Raw genomic sequence first — 19449 nt, 5'->3', positions numbered from 1 at the left:
CAGCTTCCAACCTCCGGTCGCAGTGGGGAGGCCGCGGGCCGGAAGGAATGCTCCTGGGGAGATCAGCCTGGCCTCGGACCCTCTCTAGGACCTAGTGGCCGGACTCTTGGAGGAGGGCAGGAGGAGGGGACCAACGTTTCTCACAGACCCTGCGGGGGCCGCGGCCCACGGTGGGGTTGACCGTGACGCACGCGCTTCTCAAAGAGAAAAGTAGGAGCTGCGTGAATGATGGTTACTGCCCGGAGCCTCTAACACGGATGGGACCGTCCCTGCGGCTGCATCCCCGTCCCTCGGGGCCCCAACCCGAGGTGAATGCCGGGACATGTAGTTGTTCTCGACCCGCGCTGCAGGAGGCAGCCCCCAAAGGCAGGCTTCGCGGAACCAGTTGGTGGCTCCAGCAAGCTAGGGAGTGGGGCCAATGGCGAGGCCTCTGCGAGGAAGACGGGACTGGGAGGAATTGTTTACTGGCTCTGGGGATATCAGAGCCACGTCTGTTTTCCCCACCAGCTCTGGGTTCCTCTGCCTTCGCAGTCAGAACTCCTACTCTGGAGGATTTCCACCTCCCATAATAGCAACTTCAATTTGGGGTGGGGGCCTTAACGTACATCTTGTGCTTTGCACACATGGTATCTTTAAATCTTTGCAAAGGTCCCATTTTACAGATGACGCATAGGGAAGTGAAGTCCAGGTCCAGAACTATAAATGGCACGGCAAAAATCAAAGGCAGATTTTAAAATTAAACAACGACAACAACAACAACAAAAACAACCATGATGAAAAAAATGCCATCCCATTTAAAGAATGAAGAAACTGAGTCCTGTGGTTCAGTGACTTGCCCAAGATCAGTAAGCTTGTAAGTGGCAAAATTCTGGGCTTTTTCACTTGGCCTCTCCGGAGTGGTCTGGGGGTCTGGAGGGAGGAGAGAAGAGGGGAACTACGATGGGCTCTGGTGCCCAAACTCCAGAGAACTTCCCCACAGGGCCCTGGGTGGTTATTCCACCCTCAGAGGGAAGTGGGTACCTGGGCTCCTGGCTATGTGTCAGGGAAACTAAGGACCTATCAAGAATGCTTGTTGGAAGAGAGAGACCCAGCTGCTTTCTGAGTATAGGCAGATCTGCTATAACCTGATATACTCTTACATGGGTTCCTGCAAAACCTGGAATTTGGCAACACGGTGTACTAAAAATAACAAGACTTTATGGTGTCAAGGTAAGAACGTCCAAACCTGTAGAAAAATCTTAAGAGTTTCTTAGAGTTTATTTGAGCCAGACAGAGGATACCTGTGGAAGCAAGATCTCAACAGACTGAGAAAAATGCTTCCCAGAATGACAGTTTGCGTTTCTTTTTTTCATTTGGAATTAGGGAGGGAATGAATGTGAGGAAGGTGACATGAAGGTTGGGGAAAGCAAGGCTGGCATTGGATTACAGGATAGTTAAGATTATGTGTTCTCTTGAAGGTGGTTATACTTCTGAGGGTCTGAAAAAGAGGTATTTCAAAGATATGTTAATCTAGATGCACGAAAACAATGGGCAGGGCTTGTTTAAGGCAAAGATAACATTTTACTAGGGAAATTATAGGCCTAGGGTATGACTACCCACCATAACATAACCTGCCCAGGTAGGAATATATGACCAGATCACCCTGTGAGGTTACTTTTGGTTAGATTTGTTACAGCACCCTTCTTTCAGCCACAATAGAAAAAATAGGATTAGGGACAGAGTGCTCAAAACGTGTGCAACTTTATAATCAGAGCACTACAAAACCAGTAACCATTCTCATAGAAATACTAAGAGTAATCGAAATACGAAATTTCTGTGGGCATTTGCACTTAGCAACACTTCAGTCCCTTCTTTGCATAGCTGGGGCTTGTACTTCCTCCTTGGAGATGCTGGTCTGGAGATACTAACTTCTAATGGAGACCATTTTCATGAAAATTACAAATCTGATCCAAGGTGTAGTCTTCTTCATAAACCTGTTATTTTAATATGGAAAAACATGTTGCCGTTTGTTCACCTGCATTCACAACTTTGCTACACATCATAATAGTAGTAAGTGTTGTGGCTTCGAAGCCACAAAACCAGCCACTGTGGATATAAAGGAAGACATTTCTGTAGATATGCAGCTTTTCTCCTCACGATCTTCTTTTATTACTAAAACTGCCCCTTTAGCTGTGAAAAAGCTGGCTCCTGATTGCTTCAAAACATTAACTTCCTGGAGAAAATTGCATACTAACCAATACTGTTGTGTTATGCTAACATTGTTACTCTGTTTACCCATGGCTTATGGGTTAATTCAGGTCAAAGAAGCAGGTGGGCAGCAGAACAGATGGTGTCCAAGCAGATGCCTTGTCTTGGGTGAGGAAAGGGACCTGGTTTGGTTGTAAACCTGGTTGGGCTCAGGTTTGGGGTGGAATTTGTCAATACCATTAAAAAAAAAAAATCCTTTGGATTTTGATTGGGATTGTAGTGAAGAACTTGTTAGTTTGAGAGTTTATGAGTTTGTAACATTGAGTCTTCTGTCTGACTATAATTTTCTCGTGGGATACCTTGTACATGATTTCTGTGGTTCACTCACTGGGATGTTACTGTTTTTCTTTATTTGTGGCTAGGATTTTGTTATTTTTTTCTAATTAGCTACTGCTGTCCTATTTTTAATGCTGATCTTGGACCTGGCTACTTTGTTGAACTCACTCTTACTTGTTCTAGTCTAGCTTGACATACTTTTATAGCTAGATGATCCTGCTGTCAGTAAAAAAAAAAAAGACAGTTTAGTCTTTCCAATCTTTATAACTCATTTCTCACCCCCCCCCACCCCCGCCCTTTGGCTAAGAGTTCCAACATAATGTTGAATGATAGTGGTGATAATTGAGAATGTTTGCTTGTTCTAGACTTTTAAAAGAATGACCCTGAGGTTTTACCATTAAGTATGATGTTTTTAGTAGATTTCTAGTAGTTCTTTTTTTTTGGTCAAAATTCCTTTTATTTTTCAGCTTCATTGGGATGTGGTAACAAAATTGGCCCATGCAAAAAGGATACTGACATTTGGCCTTATTAAAGAAACCGGCTCCAGAGAAGTGGTAGGAAGATGAAAGTAACAAAGACAAACATAGAAGTTGGAGTTTTTAGAAAGTGAGTTCAAATGTTAGTTCTGCCACAATCTGTGACTGGAGGTGACTTGTCCTATCTAAGCCTATTTTCTAATTTGTCATTGGATTCGAGATCACTCATGTCATGATTGTAATAGTCTGAATCTTTTTTGTTTTACTGATAATCTCTTCTACTTATTTTTTCAGGGAGGGGGCTATTTTATTTCTGCTTTAATTGTTGATTCATTATTTCCCCCCTATTTTAATGTTTATTTTGTTATTCTTTATACCCAGTTTTTGGTATGTGGTGCTTTCAGTGTCATTCAGTTCCCAAAAAGTGTAATTTCAATTTCCTTTAACCCCCAAATTATTTAGTTACTTTTTTTTTTTAAGATTTTCTTTTATTGGGAAGGGGAACAGGACTTTATTGGGGAACAGTGTGTAGTTCCAGGACTCTTTTCCAAGTCAAGTTGTTGTCGTTTCAGTCTTAGTTGTGGAGGGCACAGCTCAGCTCCAGGTCCAGTTGCCGTTGCTAGTTGCAGGGGGCGCAGCCCACCATCCCTTGTGGGAGTCGAGGAATCGAACTGACAACCTTGTGGTTGAGAGCCCACTGGCCATGTGGGAATCGAAGCCGCATCCTTCAGAGTTAGGAGCACGGTGCTCTAACCGCCTGAGCCACCGGGCCGGCCCAACCCCCAGATTATTTAGAACAGTGTTTTTGATTATCTATATACATGGATTTTTCTTTATCTTTTTGTAGTTGATTTCTAATTTTATTCAATGAACATATTCTGAATGATACAAATTTTTAGGAATATGTTGCTCTTTCCTTTTTGACCTAGTATGTGGCTTTTTTTCTTTTTTTAAAAAAAAAAGATTTTATTGGGGAAGGGGAACAGGACTTTATTGGGGAACAGTGTGTACTTCTAGGCCTTTTTTCCAAGTCAAGTTGTCCTTTCAATCTTAGTTGTGGAGGGTGCCATTCTGCTTCAAGTTGTTGTCCTTTCAGTCTTAGTTGTGGAGGGCGCAGCTCACCTCCAGGTCCAGTTGCCATTTCTAGTTGCAGTGGGCACAGCCACCATCCTTTTCGGGAGTCCAACCGACAACCGTGTGGTTGAAACGACGCATTCCAACCAACTGAGCCATCCGGGAGCTCAGCGGCAGATCACATCAGGGTGCCATGTCAATTTTAGTTGCAGGGGCCGCTGCCCACCATCCCTTGCAGGAGTTGAGGAATCGAACTGGCAACCTTGTGGTTGAGAGCCAGTGCTCCAACCAACTGAGCCATCCAGGAAGCAGCTCAACTCAAGGTGCCGTGTTCAATCTTAGTTGCTGGGGGTGCAGCCCACCCTCCCTTGCGGGAGTCGAGGAGTTGAACCGGCAACGTTGTGCTTGAGATCCCATTGGCCCATGCGGGAATTGAACCGGCAGCCTTAGGAGTTAGGAGCGTGGAGCTCCAACTGCCTGAGCCACTGGGCTGGCCCCTGCTTTATATATTTTGAAGTTATGTTGTTAGGTGCATAAGGGTTTATGATATTAATATATCAGTGAATTATTTCTTCTATCGTAGAAAACATCCTTTGTTGTCCTTCCTAATGATTTTTGCTTTTAATGCTTCCTTTTTTTTCCCTCAGTCTCAATATGGCCTCTTTATATCTTTCATTACAGGACTTCTGTTCCGCTAGTCTTCAGATGGTTCTCCAGGTAGATTGTTATATAATATAGTTGTAATTTTAGTGTGGTCATGGGAAACGGCAAGCACAGCATTTACCTACTCCACCATCTTGCCCGGAACTCCCTAATGCTTTCTTTTCTTAACATTTCCTTGGTATTTCTTTTCTCATTAATTAATTAATTAATTCATTCATTCATTCATTTTTCCCCCTTTTCTTTTCTGAGAGCTGATTTTGCCATACTGTCTCATCCTGACACACTATTGGCAATAGTTTGTGTAACTCTACCCGCATATGTTATTTTTTCCCATATCTCCATTCCCACTTCGATTTCTTCCTCCATCTCCTAGACACACTGTCTAATGTGTTTAATTTATAGTTCTTGGAAATGTCTATATTGCTAAAAGGTGTATAGGAATATAGATATATGTATATTCCTGTGTGTTATGTAAAATTTCCCAGGCTGGGAGACTGAAGAAAGAGGCTGACAACTCCACCATGATATTATGAGTTTATTAAGGGAACTTACATACAAGGTGTGTTTTGGGAGGCAGCAAGTTGTGGTGGATATCTTCAGTGCCTGTCACCCCCCCACTCCAACTCTGTGTTTTATAGTTAAAGCAGTGAGTCTATGTGCTGGAAAGGAATGTGTTTTAATCTACGGGGAAGGAGACCACCAGGTGCCGAGAGGCTGTGGCTCCAGAGCTGATTAAGAGACAGATAACATCAAGGGTATCTCACTCCAGAGGTAGAACACAGAGTTTCTGAGTACGTACCCAGACCCAGTGTAGGGGGCCAGGGTCTGGGCTCACCCAAGAGTCAAGATGGCAGATTAGCTTTAAGACGGAGTCAGGCTCTGCCTGCACACTATGTATATGGGTTATATATGGTTTTGTATATGTATATGTATTTAATTTACAAACATGGTATTAAGTAAATTTCTATTTTCACTTTTTTTGCTCAATATTGTTTTAAGAGCATTCCATGTTGTTTTTTATACATCTTGTTCATTGCTTCCAATTGCTGCATAGCACTCCAATGTATTAATTCACTGTCCTTAATTATTCACCTCCTAATGAAGAATGACATTGCCTTGAATTCTTTACTACTACAAACAACACTTCAATCAACAACCTTGCACTTGTATCCTCTAGGACTTGTGCAAGAGTTTTTCTGGATTGCATACCTAAGATTGGGATTGCTGGCTCACAGGATATACATACTGAATCATACCAATCAGAGGTGCATGATAGCTCCAAATTCCGCATGTCTTCACTAATAGTAGTTCCTCCCTGACCTTCTAATTTGGCCACCCTGATGGATTTAAACTAACATATTTTAATTTCCTAAGTGATTGTGAAGGAGGATAAGCATCTCTTCAGGCTTGTTAGCCATTTGGATTTCCTCTTATATTAATTGCCTATTCCTATCTCTTGCTCACTTTTTTCTATTGGGTTTGGCATTCCTAAACATTTCCAGGATTTCATTGTATATTCTGGGTATGAATCACTTTTTTTGAAGCGGAAAATATCTTCTCCCAGTTTGTCACTTATTAACGTTTTCAATCACGTCTTTGTGTGGAAGAAATCTTTCATTTTAATATAGTCAAATCGATCTCATTTTCACTATATGGTTCATGTTGTCTGTGTTTAAGAATCTTTTTTCACTTCAAAGTCATAAAGATAGTCTACATTTTTCTACTAGCTGTTATGGGTTAAATTGAGTCCCCCCAAAAGGTATGTTGAAACCCTAAACCCCAGTTCTCTAGAATGTGATCTTATTTGGAAACGTAATTAGTTAAATTAAGATGAGGTCATTCTAGAATAGGGTGAGCGCCAATCCAACATGAATGATGTCCTTATGAGAAGACAGCCATTTGAAGACAGACACACACAGGGAGAACGCCATGTGGTGACAAAGGCAGGGATTGGAGTATACAGCTGCAAGCCAAGATTGCCACTGAAAGCTAAGAAGTGGCAAGGGAGGATTCTCCTACAAGTTACAGAGGGAGCATGGCCTCAACGATACCTTGATTTTAGATTTCTGTCTTCCAGAACTGTGAGACAATAAATTTCTGTTGCATTAAGCCACCTAGTTTGTGGTACTTTGTTCTGGCAGCCCTGGGAAATTAATGTACTAGCTTCATAGATTTATCTTTCATATTTAGGTCTCTAATCCATTTATTTGATCTTTATATTATGATGACCTTTGTATGACTTTTCTCCTTATAAGAAGCCAGTTTTCCCAATACTGTCCTTTAATAATCCAACTCTTCCCTTCTGATTAGGGTGTTTATTCTGAAATAGCTCAAGTTCTTTTATGTACATATTTCTGTCTGTGGCTTCTCTGTTCTTTTTTTAAAAAAATAAATTTTATTGGGGAATACTGGGGAACAGTGTGTTTCTCCAGGGCCCATCAGCTCCAAGTTGTTGTCCTTCAATCTAGTTGTGGAGGGCGCAGCTCAGCTCCAAGTCCAGTCGCCGTTTTCAATCTTTCATTGCAGGGGGCACAACCCACCATCCCACGAGGGAATTGATTCCAGCAACCTTGTTGTTGAGAGCTCACGCTCTAACCAACTGAGCCATCTGGCCGCCCCTCCAGAAGCTTAACGACAGCTCATTGTCTTCAATCTAGTTGTGGAGGGCGCAGCTCACTGGCCCATGTGGGAATCGAACTAGCAACCCTGTTGTTCAGAGCTCGTGCTCTAACCAACTGAGCCACCCGGCCGCCCTCTGTTCTGTTCTTTTGATCAGTTTGTCTGTTCATGTGTCATACCACCTTTGTTTTCTCTTTATAACTCTGGCTTTTTAGTATATTTTATTTGATACAGGAAACTTCTCTCTCTCTCTCTCTCTCTCTCTCTCTCTCTCTCTCTCTCTCTCTCTTGCCATTTTTATCTACAGAAGGTGCCAAAAAATGTATACACATTTTAAGAAAGGAAAAAACTATTAAAATTATAATATTCAATATATACTGATAACAAAAGATGAAAAAATGAATACAAGTCATGTTTGACTTCTGCAATTACAAGAGGTGCTCACAGTGGTTACCATCAGTGTCCAGACACAGCGAACTATTGCTGGAGCAATGTTGACCAAAGTGTCCACTTGTATACATTCTTTTGGCACTGTTAGTATTTGTGGGTTTTGATTATTCCACATGCATTTTTGAATCCATTTATTGTGTTTCTCAAAAAAATCTTTTGGAATTTGGGCTTGCATTAAATTTATAGATTGATTTAGGTAGAAGAGACATCTTAATATTAAATTGTTTATGAACAATTGTTTATGAACGTGGTTTATCTCCCCATTTGTTAGATTTATTTTATGTCCTTTTAATAACATTAAATTTTTTTCTCCATAAATGTCTTGTGGATTGATATGTGAAGTCTTAGATTACTTTTTAATTTTTGTTGCTATTCTGAATGGAATCTTGTATTTTGTTAGTTTCTAGTTGTTTACTATTATGTCGAGTAATGGTATTCGTTTTTCCTATTTGATCTTTTATTTGACCAATATGCTGAATCTCTTGTTAGTTTTTATGGTTTGCAGTTTCTATACAGAATACCAAATCACACCCACAGAATGACAATTTTGTCCCTCCCCCTCTCATCTCATTCCTATATACATATTTATAATGACTTATTGCAGTGACAAGGGCTCTTGGGAGTGAACAGTAGTGATGATTGTGACCAGCTATGTCTTCTTCCTGAACTTAAAGGAAATGAGTTTAAAGTTCTGTGTTAAGTGTGAAGTCCGTGGTAGAGTTTTGGTAGATAGCCCTTATCATATTATGGAAGTTCCTTTCCATTCCAAGTTTTCTGAGAGCTGTTACAAATTGATGTTGAACACTATGGAGGCGACCATGTGACTTTCTTCCTTTTTCCATGATGGAGTGCATTCATTACATTGTTAACTTTCTGATGTTTACTAAAACTTATTTGATGGTGCTTTATTTTTATTTTTAACACATTGTTGTATTTGTTTATCTAATATTTTATCTAGGAATTGTATATAATTTAGAAAGTAAAATGGGCCGCTAATATTCTTTCCCCAAATTGCCTGTATTCAGTTTGGGAATAAAGGATGTACCAGCTTCATAAAATGAATTTGTTTTCTTTTTACCCTGTGATGATTTGTATATGTCAGGTGTTATTTGTTCCTTGAAGATTTGGTAGAACTCCTTTGTTAAACCTTCTAGGGCTTCTTTTAATTGAAATTTCAGGTTCTTTAACAGTATTGGTCTAGTCAAAGTTTACTGTTTCTTTTTGTTTCCGTATTGGCATTTTCTATTCTTGCAGAAATTTGTCCATTTTGTCAAGATTTTAAAATGTATTGGTTTATATAGTTCAAAATTTTATTTTATTATTTAGAAATATTTGTATTGGTAGTTATTTCCCCTTTTTCATTATACATTGTTATTATTATTATTTAAACATCACTAACAGGTTTTATTTGTCACTGTGAAAAGTCTGAATTTTAAACAGATTCTTGGCCTGGGGGCTCACACCCATCAGCTCATTCAACTTTAGCGGCTGTCTCATACCTAGTAGATTCTCCAGAACTGCTACCTTCACCATGAACTCCATGGGTTTTCCCAATTCAAACTTGGGCTTCTTCAGCATTTTGACTTTTCTAACAAAGATATGAAGCGGATAAAAAGATCAGCAAGACTTTTCTTTGTATTTTCCACTGCTATCTGGAATCAATTTATTGACCACTTCTTTCATGTCATTTGTCTGCGCCTCTTGGGTCATGATTTCTATCATCTTCTGCCGGATTTGGCAGACCTGTTCATGCTGAGCATAAGAGGTCTTCCGAATCTGATTGTTGCGTTTTTTAGTAAAACCAACATAGAACAAACGAAGCAAATAACCATGGGTCGTCTTGACATCAACATGAGCTTCAATCACGGTCTGCCATTTTTTGACCATGGAGCACATTTTGTCACGGGTAAGATCCAGGCCTTGGAAATCAGTCAGGCAATTTTTGCCCTGAACATCCTCAGTAATTAACTTGAATTTTCTAAATTCAACTTCATCATTCTGCAGATTAGCTAGGCTCACTTCAAAAACATGACCCTTGAGACCCTCAGATGCGATGCTGGTTCCTTGAGTTCTCGTGACTAGTGTTTTCCCAATAGTTCTTACACTGAAAGTAGCTGATGCTTTCACGTCATACCAATCTTCCTTGGAAAATGGGTCAACCTCTTTTTTCTTGGCTCCCTTCTTGCCGCCTTTTGTAAGGCGCTTATTCTTGCCGACCAGCATGGTGCTGCTCAGAGAGCCGAAAAGTGTATATTATGTTTTTATTTGCATCTTTCTTCTCTCCATCAGACTTTCCTGAAGCATTTCTATCTGAGTAGAATTTCAAATAGCTAACTTTTTTGCTGTTGTTAATTTTCTCTGGTTTTTCTACTTTATCACTTTCTGCCTTTATTTTTTCTTCTTCTCGTTTTTTGGATTTTCTCTGTTGTTTCATATAAAGGGTTAAGCTAAGACTTTTTTCATTTGTTTTAAATCTTTCTTTTTTGATAAAAATATTCAAAGCAACGAATTATACTTGAACTACTGCTTTGGTAACGCTTTTGTTACCATTCAGTTATAAAGGTTTATTTCTTTTACGTTTCATTTTATTTTTTTTTAAAGATTTTATTGGGGAAGGGAAACAGGAACTTTATTGGGGAACAGTGTATACTTCCAGGACTTTTTTCCAAGTCAAGTTGTTGTCCTTTCAGTCTTAGTTGTGGAGGGCGCAGCTCAGCTGCAGGTCCAGTTGCCATTGCTAGTTGCAGGGGGCGCAGCCCACCATCCTTTGTGGGAGTCGAACTGGCAACCTTATGGTTGAGAGGACACGCTCCAACCAACTGAGCCATCCGGGAGCTCAGCCACAGCTCAGCTCAAGGTGCTGTGTTCAATCTTAGTTGCAGGGGGCGCAGCCCACCATCCCTTGTGGGACTCGGGGAATTGAACCGGCAACCTTGTGGTTGAGAGCCCACTGGCCCATGTGGGAATCGAACTGGCAGCCTTCGGAGTTAGGAGCATGGAGCTCTAACCGCCTGAGCCACCAGCCCGGCCCCTTATGTTTTATTTTTTAACTCAAGAATTCTTATATTTTATTATTTAGTTTTGGGGCTTTGTATTTTTGGTTTTTAGAGCTATCTACAGGAGAGTGTGGACTAAGGAAGAACAAAGAGATCCCAGAACACAATGCCTCAGAAGACATTTATTTCACAAAACATCTCAGAGTGGGTAGGTGGCCCTGGTCCAAGCGGTCATCAGGTCCTACCTTTCTATTACCCTGTTCTGAGCATCATCCTCACTTGCGTGGTTTAAGCCGTCTCACCATTGCCAAATCTGTGTTCCAGTCTGTGAGAAGACAGAAGGGCAAAATATGGTACCATTAGCCTAATTTTCAGGACAGGACCCAGAAGTTGCCCACCTTACGCCTGCTCATCTCCCACTGTCCAAAACTGAGTCACATGGCCACAGGAGCCAAAGTGTATCAATCAGCGTCAGAAAAACAGACACTGAACCAGTTATTTTAACAGACAGAATTAAACATAAGGAATGGGTTAAGTTGGTTAAGTAGATGTTGAGATGTCAACATGGGAATATTTTATTAACCAGAGATAATAGATGCAGAAGTCAACTTTCACTCCCCAGGACTGGAGCAACAGAGGGAAAGGTTTGGGGCTATTAGAATCTAGAAGGTTGAAAGGATACTCCTTTAGAGCCATGACCCAGACCTCTGACAAGGGGGCAATGGATGACTGGTACTGGTATGTGAGAGATAGAAAACTGAGACCTGGAGTGTGGGAAAAACAGGAGTCAACTGCCGCTTCAGGGGGAGAACCCTTGCGGGAGTGGTGCAGACAGCAGCAAATGGCGAAACAGGAAGAAGCCCGTACTTTCTCCTTCTAAGCATTTGGTCTCTCTTTCTTATGCTCCCTCTTGTCAGAACCTAATAGGGAGCCAGGCGGCAAAGGAAAAATGTGATTTGTAGATTCCCAGCCTCAGCGCCACAAAGCCCAGTATACCTGGGTGGGGTTGGGCTAAGAAGCAATGAATTAGTAACCCACACAATCCGGCCACCCTTTCAGCATCCATACATACCTTTCTACACGTGTTGGAACTTCCATTGAACAACCACACAATATCATGTTTCACCTAACCTTGAACAAAGAAGCTCTCATCTGCTTTTTTGATGAGGGGAGATACAGAATTCCTCCTGTAGTTCTATTTTTCTTCCTCTATTATTTTCCTTTTGCTTCTGGCCTTTGTTTGGCTTGAGTCTTCAAGCCAAACATGTACATTTCCCCTCTAAGTGGATCGGAAGCTTTCCACTTAGTTTCTCCTCTTTTAGTGGTTACTCTAAAAGTATTATCATGTGTATTTAACAAAATCCTTTCATTTATAAGTTGTTCAAGATTTTAGGTTTTTTAACACCAAAATTTGACATTGTTGCTATACTTTTTTGCTAGAGTACATATATGTTTGCCTTTCACTTTGATTTCCTTTTTCTTTCCTCATCATTCTTTTTTTGGTTTTCAGACCTTCATTTTAGGATTATCTTCCTTCTTCCTGAAGTATATCCTTTAGGAGTTCTTTGGAAGAGGGTATCTTGGGAATCCGTTCCTAGTTTTTGGTGTGTCTAAACAATAAATTTATTTTTGCTCTTGAAAGATAGTTTTGCTGGGCACACAATTCTAGTGTGGCAGTTATTTTAGTAGCTCAGTACTTCAGTTGCTCATTCCGTTATCTTCTGGCTTCCATCATTCCATTGCCACTGAGAAATAAGAAGTAGCACTTCTAAAAACAGAATTGTGGTATGGTGATGGTTGCACAACTCTGTAAATTTACTAAAAATAATTGAATCACTAAAACAGATGAACTTTATGGTATGTAAATGATACCACAATAGAGTTGTTAAAATTAAAAATAAAGTAGTACTTCTGGCAGTTTTAATGATTTTCTTTTCAGTGTCCTAAGGTTTACTGTATGTCTTGTGTGGATTTTTTAAATATTCTGCTTGGGATTCATAGGATTTCCTGAATTTGAGGAAGAGTCTCATCAATGTTGAAAAATTCTCACATACTATCTCTTCAAATGTGCTTCTCTCCCTTCTATTATCTTTCTTCTGTAAACACAAATTAGATGTGGGACCTTCCCACTCTGTTCCCCATTTCTTAACCCACTGTTTGTAATATTCATCTTTTTTCTCTGTGTGCTGCACACTGTGTAATTTCTTCAAATAGGTATGTGTTCTAGTTTCTTCTCCTTTCGGCTGTGATGTAATCTATTTAATTTGTCCACAGGGTTTAAAAATTCTCACTTATGTAACTTCTAGTTTTTCTTGTTCAAATCTTCCTTGCCAATCTTGATAGTGTTTTTCCTTCAATATTTCTTAAACTCCATCTTTAATTTCTTTAACAATTTAATATACTTTACATTCTATACCGCATAATTTCATTATTTATACCATTTGTGAGTGTTATGCTCAAGTTTATTTCTTCTTTTGTGGTTTGTGGAACTCATGTTCCTTCAGACTATCTCTGTGGAAATTCCTTAAATCCTGAGTTTAAAATGTATTTCCTTGGATAAAGTTAGTGTTTGCTCATGCCATGGACCTATGAGAATAGATGACTTGCGATCACTCTAAAATTTTGTCTGGAGGTCTTTAAGGCTACACAGATAGTACAAATTTAGGCTCTAAACCCACAGGAATGTGCGCTTACTGTTAGGAATTCTCAGGGGAAATTTCTCTCTCATTTAGTCATTATAGAGGTAGAGACAAACATATTCCCATTGTCTTTTTGTTTGGCCGGTTGGGGGTGAAAAAAGTACCAACTGATAGTTTGCCCTCAGGTTCTGAAATTTTACATATAGGTCTCTGATCTTTCTTCTCACTCTGCTTGAGTGCCAGGATTTTTCTTCTCTGAAAATGGCCTGTTACAGGCTTTATGCAGATAACCCCGGGGAAAAGTGCTGAGTCTAGAGCTCTCTTTATTTCTCTCGATTCGTGTATTCTTGTTTTTGGTCTGCAAGGATATACTTAAGGCATACTCTTTCTCCTTTAGGAGTGTCACAACCAAGAGTGTCTGGACCCCCCAGGTTTCCTCTGCTGTCCTTCACTGAATTAGAGAGCTAATTTACATGATTTACATAATTAATTGTACCTATTCATGTTTAAATTAATTATATCCTGTCCCTAGCTTTCATGGACAAGAAATACGTTTACTCATTTATCCAATAGTTACTGCTTATTCAGAGAACCTTGAAGGTCTGGTAATATCTCTGTTATGGGCTGAATTGTGTCTCTCCTACCCCACTCCCAGGTTAGGGTACTGAAGCCCTAACCCTCAGTACCTGAAAATGACTGTATTTGGAGGTAGGGCCTTTAAGGAGGTGATTACATTAAAATTAGACTTCTAGGGTGGGCCCCAATACAGTCTGACCAGTGTCCTTATAAGAAAGGAAACTTGAACACACAGAGACACCAGGAATGTGTGTGCACAGAGGCAAGCCTGCAGGTCAAGGAGAGAGATGCCAGAAGCCAAACCTGCTTCCACCTTGATCCTGGATGCCTGGCCTCCAGAACCGAGAAAAAATAAATTTCCCTTGTTGCTTAAGCCACTGAGCATGTGGCATGTGGTAACGGCAGCCCTAGCAGACTAACACTGTCTCCAGCGCTATGATTTCAGACACTATCTTAGCCTAGAGGGAGGAACTATATGTTGACATGGGGGCCTTTCCAAAGCTGTTCACGTCACGCTGATAGCACAGCCTGGTTTGGCAGAAAGACTTAACAGCCCAGGCCTCAGAAATGTCTCACTCATGCATCCTTATGTTTCTTTTTTCAGGGTGTCATTCAAGTCCTACTTTTCAGGATGAATCTGAGGACAGGCAACATCTTGGTGACGCTCCAGTCTTTTCCAGACAAGTTGGTTTAGAGGGCCTGTGGCATGCGCTGAGGACTGGGGGAGAGGTGAGAACAGCAGGAGTTAGGGAGCGGGAAGAAGCACTCTATCAGGCATGAAACCAGACTTCTTTCAATAGGTGTGGGTGAGGAAAGCATTTCAGGAGGTCTGGAAACACAGAGGGAAATGTGGGAAGAGAGTGATGTTCAGTGAGTTTAGGACTAAGTAAGTCAGAGGGGGTGCAAGTGCCTTATTGATTAAGTCAGGGGGGCCAATCCAATCATTGATAATGACATCTATTAATCTTTATTTACTCCTTCCCCAGTCTTTATGTATGAGAAACTCAGTCTCTCATTGAAAAAAATATCTGCTGAGCATGATCACTATACTGAGCACGTAGCAGTCAGGGAGACAGTCCCTGACTTCATACTTCATGTAGCTCCAAGTCTGGTTGGGCAGGAGAGGCACTGAGCATGTGCAGACAGGAACGTTGAGTGTTTCAGAAGGGGCAGTGAGGGGCACTGTGGGAGCCCATGCGCAGAAAGAACCAACTAGATCTGAAGGCCTCAGTGAGGAAGTTGAGACCTGAAAGATGGGAGGCGGGAGGGAGGAGGGGTGAGAGAGAGAGTGAGAGAGAGAGATCCAGGCAAAGAGAACCATGTTGTGAAAGCTCTAAAGTAATTGAATGTCAGTTCACTGACACTGAAGAATCCCAATAGTAGTGTGACTTGATCTACCCTGGTTGTTGGGTGGGTCATGAATTAATTGTAGAACAAGATTTGGAAGGTAACTGCTGTAGTAGTTCAGGTGAGGGATGGTGGTGGCTTGGAAGAAGGTGGCTTTTGTGAGGACTGTTGAAAGTGACAGATTTAGAAACTCTGGAACATTCTAAAGGATCTGTTATGGCATCAGTAAGAGGGAAGAGCTAAGGGTGACTCAGGTTTCCAGGGCCACTGTGAAGAGCTAGAAAAGAAGAGGTATACCTGGTCCTCTAGTAGGTCTGTCCATGGGAAGCAGGATTTAAAAAAAAATAAGAGTACGGAGAAGGAATAATAATATCTAGAAACAGCATTGGGGTGCCAAGGATGGCAGATGCTATCACTGTGTACAATATTTGCTATCTCTCCTGAAAGATATCCCAGTTGACTCACTTTAGCCAATGAATTGTGAACACAAGTAATGTACTTCTCTTCCGAGTGGAAGCTTCAAGAGCCAGCTCATGTGTGTTTTCCCTCTGCCAGGAGATTGGTAATGCTTCAGAGGCTGCCCCATGAATTAAGAGCCTGGGTCCATGAGTGAAGACGTGCAGCAGAGTTCAGTTGACCTGAGTTGGACATGGCGCATGAGTGAGTCTCTACCTTTGTTTGAGTGAACCACTGGGGTTTGGGCTCATCTGTTTCTGCAGCATATCCTGACTACTTCTCTCTTCCTTTAGACTTTGAGCTATTTGGCAAGTGGAGGGAATGAAGAACCTTCAATTAGGATTGTGGTGATTATCTTCAGTGAAGGAACTGGCTTTAGTTAAAGTAGAAGTTGGACGTACATTCAGTGGAAGATTTACAGGAGTCACAGTTTGAAAAGAATGGAGGAAGGCAGGAGTTGGGTAGAACAAAATGCAACAGAGAGAATGATGGAGATGAGAGAAGCTGAGATGACGAGAGGGGCTTATATTTGGGAGATTAACAAAGAAAACAAAGATAGGAAGCGTGATGAATTTGGTGAGGACACCCGTTGGAGGGCAGTGCCCTCTCAGGTTCAGAACCACATTGGCGTATTGCTATGAGGAGCAGCTTCCCCGTCCCAGCTACTCCTTCTCACCTCACTCTCTTAGTGTTCATGATCGTTTTCATCGTAACTGTGTTACTTCTCAGTTGTTGGTATCTTTCTAGTAGACTATGGCTCCCATGCTGCAAGAATCTGGCCTGAGTTGTTCATCACTGTCCCCTGAATGCCAGACACAGCAGGAACACAACTATCTCTGGAATCAATGAATGAATGAAACTAATGGACCCATCCAGTGGCCAGATCTCTCTCATCAGCAAAGGGGGCCTCTTAGTGGTCTGTAAACCGAGGTTTGACGCTTGGCTCACAATTTACTGTCTTACTGACTATGGGCAAGTTATGCACCCTTCCTGACCTTGGCGTCCTTAGCTTGCAAATGAGATAATAATAGTTATCTAACTCATGGGGTTGTTCTCGGAATGAAAGGAGATGATTTGTGTAAATGACTCAGCATGCTAAACAACCATCCAATTCTTTGGCACTTATTTTGTCCTAACTTTAATAATGACATCTATGCATTGGTACAGACAAATATGCCTCTCCTCTCCACTAGAACTGCACAGTTTTCCAATCTCTTTGCCCCCAAACTTATAGAGTGGAAAAGGGACTTGTCCAAACACTCACAGTGCAGATTAAAGAGCCAGTCCAGGACTTAACCCACTATACCTTAGCAGGAAGTGGCCCTCTCAGCTACTGAGGAATGCAACTCAAAGGAATATCCAGCAGGCAAGGGAGCGTACTAGTTTCCTGTTGCTGCTGTAACACATTATCACAAACTTAGTGCTTACAACAACACAAATTTATTATCTTAATAGTTAGGGAGGACAGAAATCTGAAATGGGTCTCACTAGGCTAACATCAAGGTTTTATAGGGCTGCATTCCTTCTGGAGGCTTGAGAAGAACCATTTCTTTGCCTTTTCTAGCTTCTAGAGGCCATCTGGCTACCTTGGCTTGTGGCCCCCTCTCCATCTTCAGATTCAGCAATGGCATCGCTCCAACCTCTGCTCCCATCATATCTCCTCTGATTTTCCTGCCTCCCTCTTTCATTTATTAGGACCTTTGTGATTACATTGGACCCACTCAGGTAATCCAGGATAATCTCCTCATCTCAAAATCCTAAATTTAATCACATCTGCAAAGTCCCTTTTGCCATGTAAGATATTATATTGACAGGTTCCTGGGATTAGAACATGAGCATCTTTGTGGGACCATTATTCTGCCTCCCCCAGAGAGCAAGTTGGAAATTGGCTCTCAGACATCAGAGCACTCTTTGTGTCCCTCTCCAGTCTCCCCAGCTGTGTGCTGATCTCATCTCTTTCTTTTCCTCCTTTTCCTATCTATTCCTGTCCTTGCAACTCATTTAAAACAGATATCATCAGCTGGAGGCATTCGTTCTAAATCCCCTAATCCGTATGAATGGCGGTCCAAGTTAAGATTACTTCCACTGGAGTGAGTTTGATCAGACAGGGTCTCCCGGTAGAGGCCCTAGAACAGCACAGTCCAAGAGAAATAGAATGGGAGACACAAATGCGAGTCACATATATAATTTCAAAATTTCTAGGAGTCCCATTTAAATAAAAGTAAAAAGAAATAGATGGAATTAATTTTAATAATGTATACTACTTAATCTAATACATCAAAAATATTATTTCAGCATTCATTCACTGCAAAAATTATTAATGAGATATTTCATCTTGAGTCTTTGAAATCGGGTGTATATTTTATGGGTCAGCACACCTCGGTTCAGACTAGCCATACTGCAAGTACTTAATAGCCAACTGTGCTGGTGGCTACCGTATTGGACAGTGCAAGCCTAGAACATAAGCTCAGTAAGAGTCCCGGGCTTAGAATAAGCCGTGGTGCAACAGGCCTTTGTGGGAAGCAGGAGTTCATGGACTGCTCTGTTCAGGCTTAGACTCCTTTTTTTCAAAAGCCCTGGGCAGCTGACCCGAAGAAGGAAGCCTAAATAGGCAGATCATTTGTATCTAATTTGCATGCATTCCTCCCAGGCGTGTTTGCTACCCAGGCAACTTCTTTCTAATGATTCCCACTGGGTCCACTCTTACCCAGGCAACCTTGAGAAATGCACCACTGAGCTGTGTTCAGTGCTTAGTCCTGTCTGGAAGCGAAAAGACAGAAAGGGGACTCTCCATGGAGCCAGTTCCCAGGAGACCTTGTGAGTGGATGGGTGAAGAATGCCCTCTAAACATGTGTCCATGGCCCTTTGTGATCTGGTTCTGGTCCCTAATCACTTCCTGCCTTATTACCTTGTTATAGACTGAACTGTGATCCCCACAAATTCATATGTTGAAGCCCCAACTCCCCGTGTGACTGAATTTCAAGATAGGGCCTTGAGGAGGTTACTATTAAAGAAGATCAAAAGAGTGGGACCCAAATCCAACAGGACTAGAGCCCTTATAAGTAGAGGAAGAGACACCAAGGGCATGCAAACACAGAGAAAGGCCACTTGGGGACACAGCGAGAAGGCAGCTGTCTTCAAGCCAAGGAAAGAGGCCTCAGCAGAAACCAAACCTGCTGGCAACTTGATCTTGGACTTCCAGCCTCCAGACTGTGAGGAAATACATTTCTGTTGTTTAGCCACCCAGTCTGTGGCATTTTGTTAGCCCTAGCAAACTAATACAAGCTTCTTCTCTCAAGGGCAGTCTTCAGTGCCCTTGAACTATATTCCTGTCCTTCAACAAGTTAAACATAGAGTTGCCACTTAACCCAGTGATCCATTTCTAGGTAGATACCCAAGAAATTTGAAAACATGTGTTCACATACAAACTTCATAGCAGCATTATTCATAATAGCCAAACAGTGGAAACAACCTAATGTCCATCAACTGATGAATGGATAAATAAAATTTGTTATATTCATAAAATGAAATATTCAGTCATACAAAGGAGTGAAGTTCTGATACATGCTCCAATATGGGTCTACCTTGAAAACATTATGCTTAATGAAAGAAATCAGACATAAAAGGATA

The 19449-nt window shown here is 41.3% G+C and overlaps 1 protein-coding gene, 1 long non-coding RNA gene and 1 pseudogene across 3 annotated transcripts in view; 1 reads left to right on the top strand and 2 right to left on the bottom strand.

The window, feature by feature from the left end:
* The first annotated feature begins 17 nt into the window (after positions 1-17).
* On the top strand, positions 18-16920 carry LOC308490338. The gene is made up of 4 exons (XR_013992192.1): positions 18-308; positions 14621-14745; positions 15919-16023; positions 16113-16920. It is a non-coding gene; the product is annotated as an uncharacterized lncRNA (long non-coding RNA).
* Positions 9277-10028, bottom strand: LOC308490207 (small ribosomal subunit protein eS1-like; annotated as a pseudogene). The gene has a single exon. The product of its transcript is annotated as a small ribosomal subunit protein eS1-like (transcript).
* The window catches only part of LOC308490335 (uncharacterized protein), a 54342-nt gene continuing 45928 nt past the window's right edge, over positions 11036-19449 (bottom strand). Inside the window, exon 6 of the mRNA XM_081032404.1 lies at positions 11036-11126. Within this exon, the coding sequence (XP_080888530.1) occupies positions 11100-11126 (27 nt within the window). The 3' untranslated portion in view covers positions 11036-11099. The remainder of the gene's footprint in view (positions 11127-19449) is intronic.

Source organism: Rhinolophus hipposideros (genome assembly GCF_964194185.1).
Source record: "Rhinolophus hipposideros genome assembly, chromosome: 21".
In the NCBI taxonomy this organism is placed as follows: Eukaryota; Metazoa; Chordata; class Mammalia; order Chiroptera; family Rhinolophidae; genus Rhinolophus; species Rhinolophus hipposideros.
The sequence above is the reverse complement of the archived record's forward strand: the minus strand, read 5'-3'. Positions and strand labels throughout refer to the sequence as shown.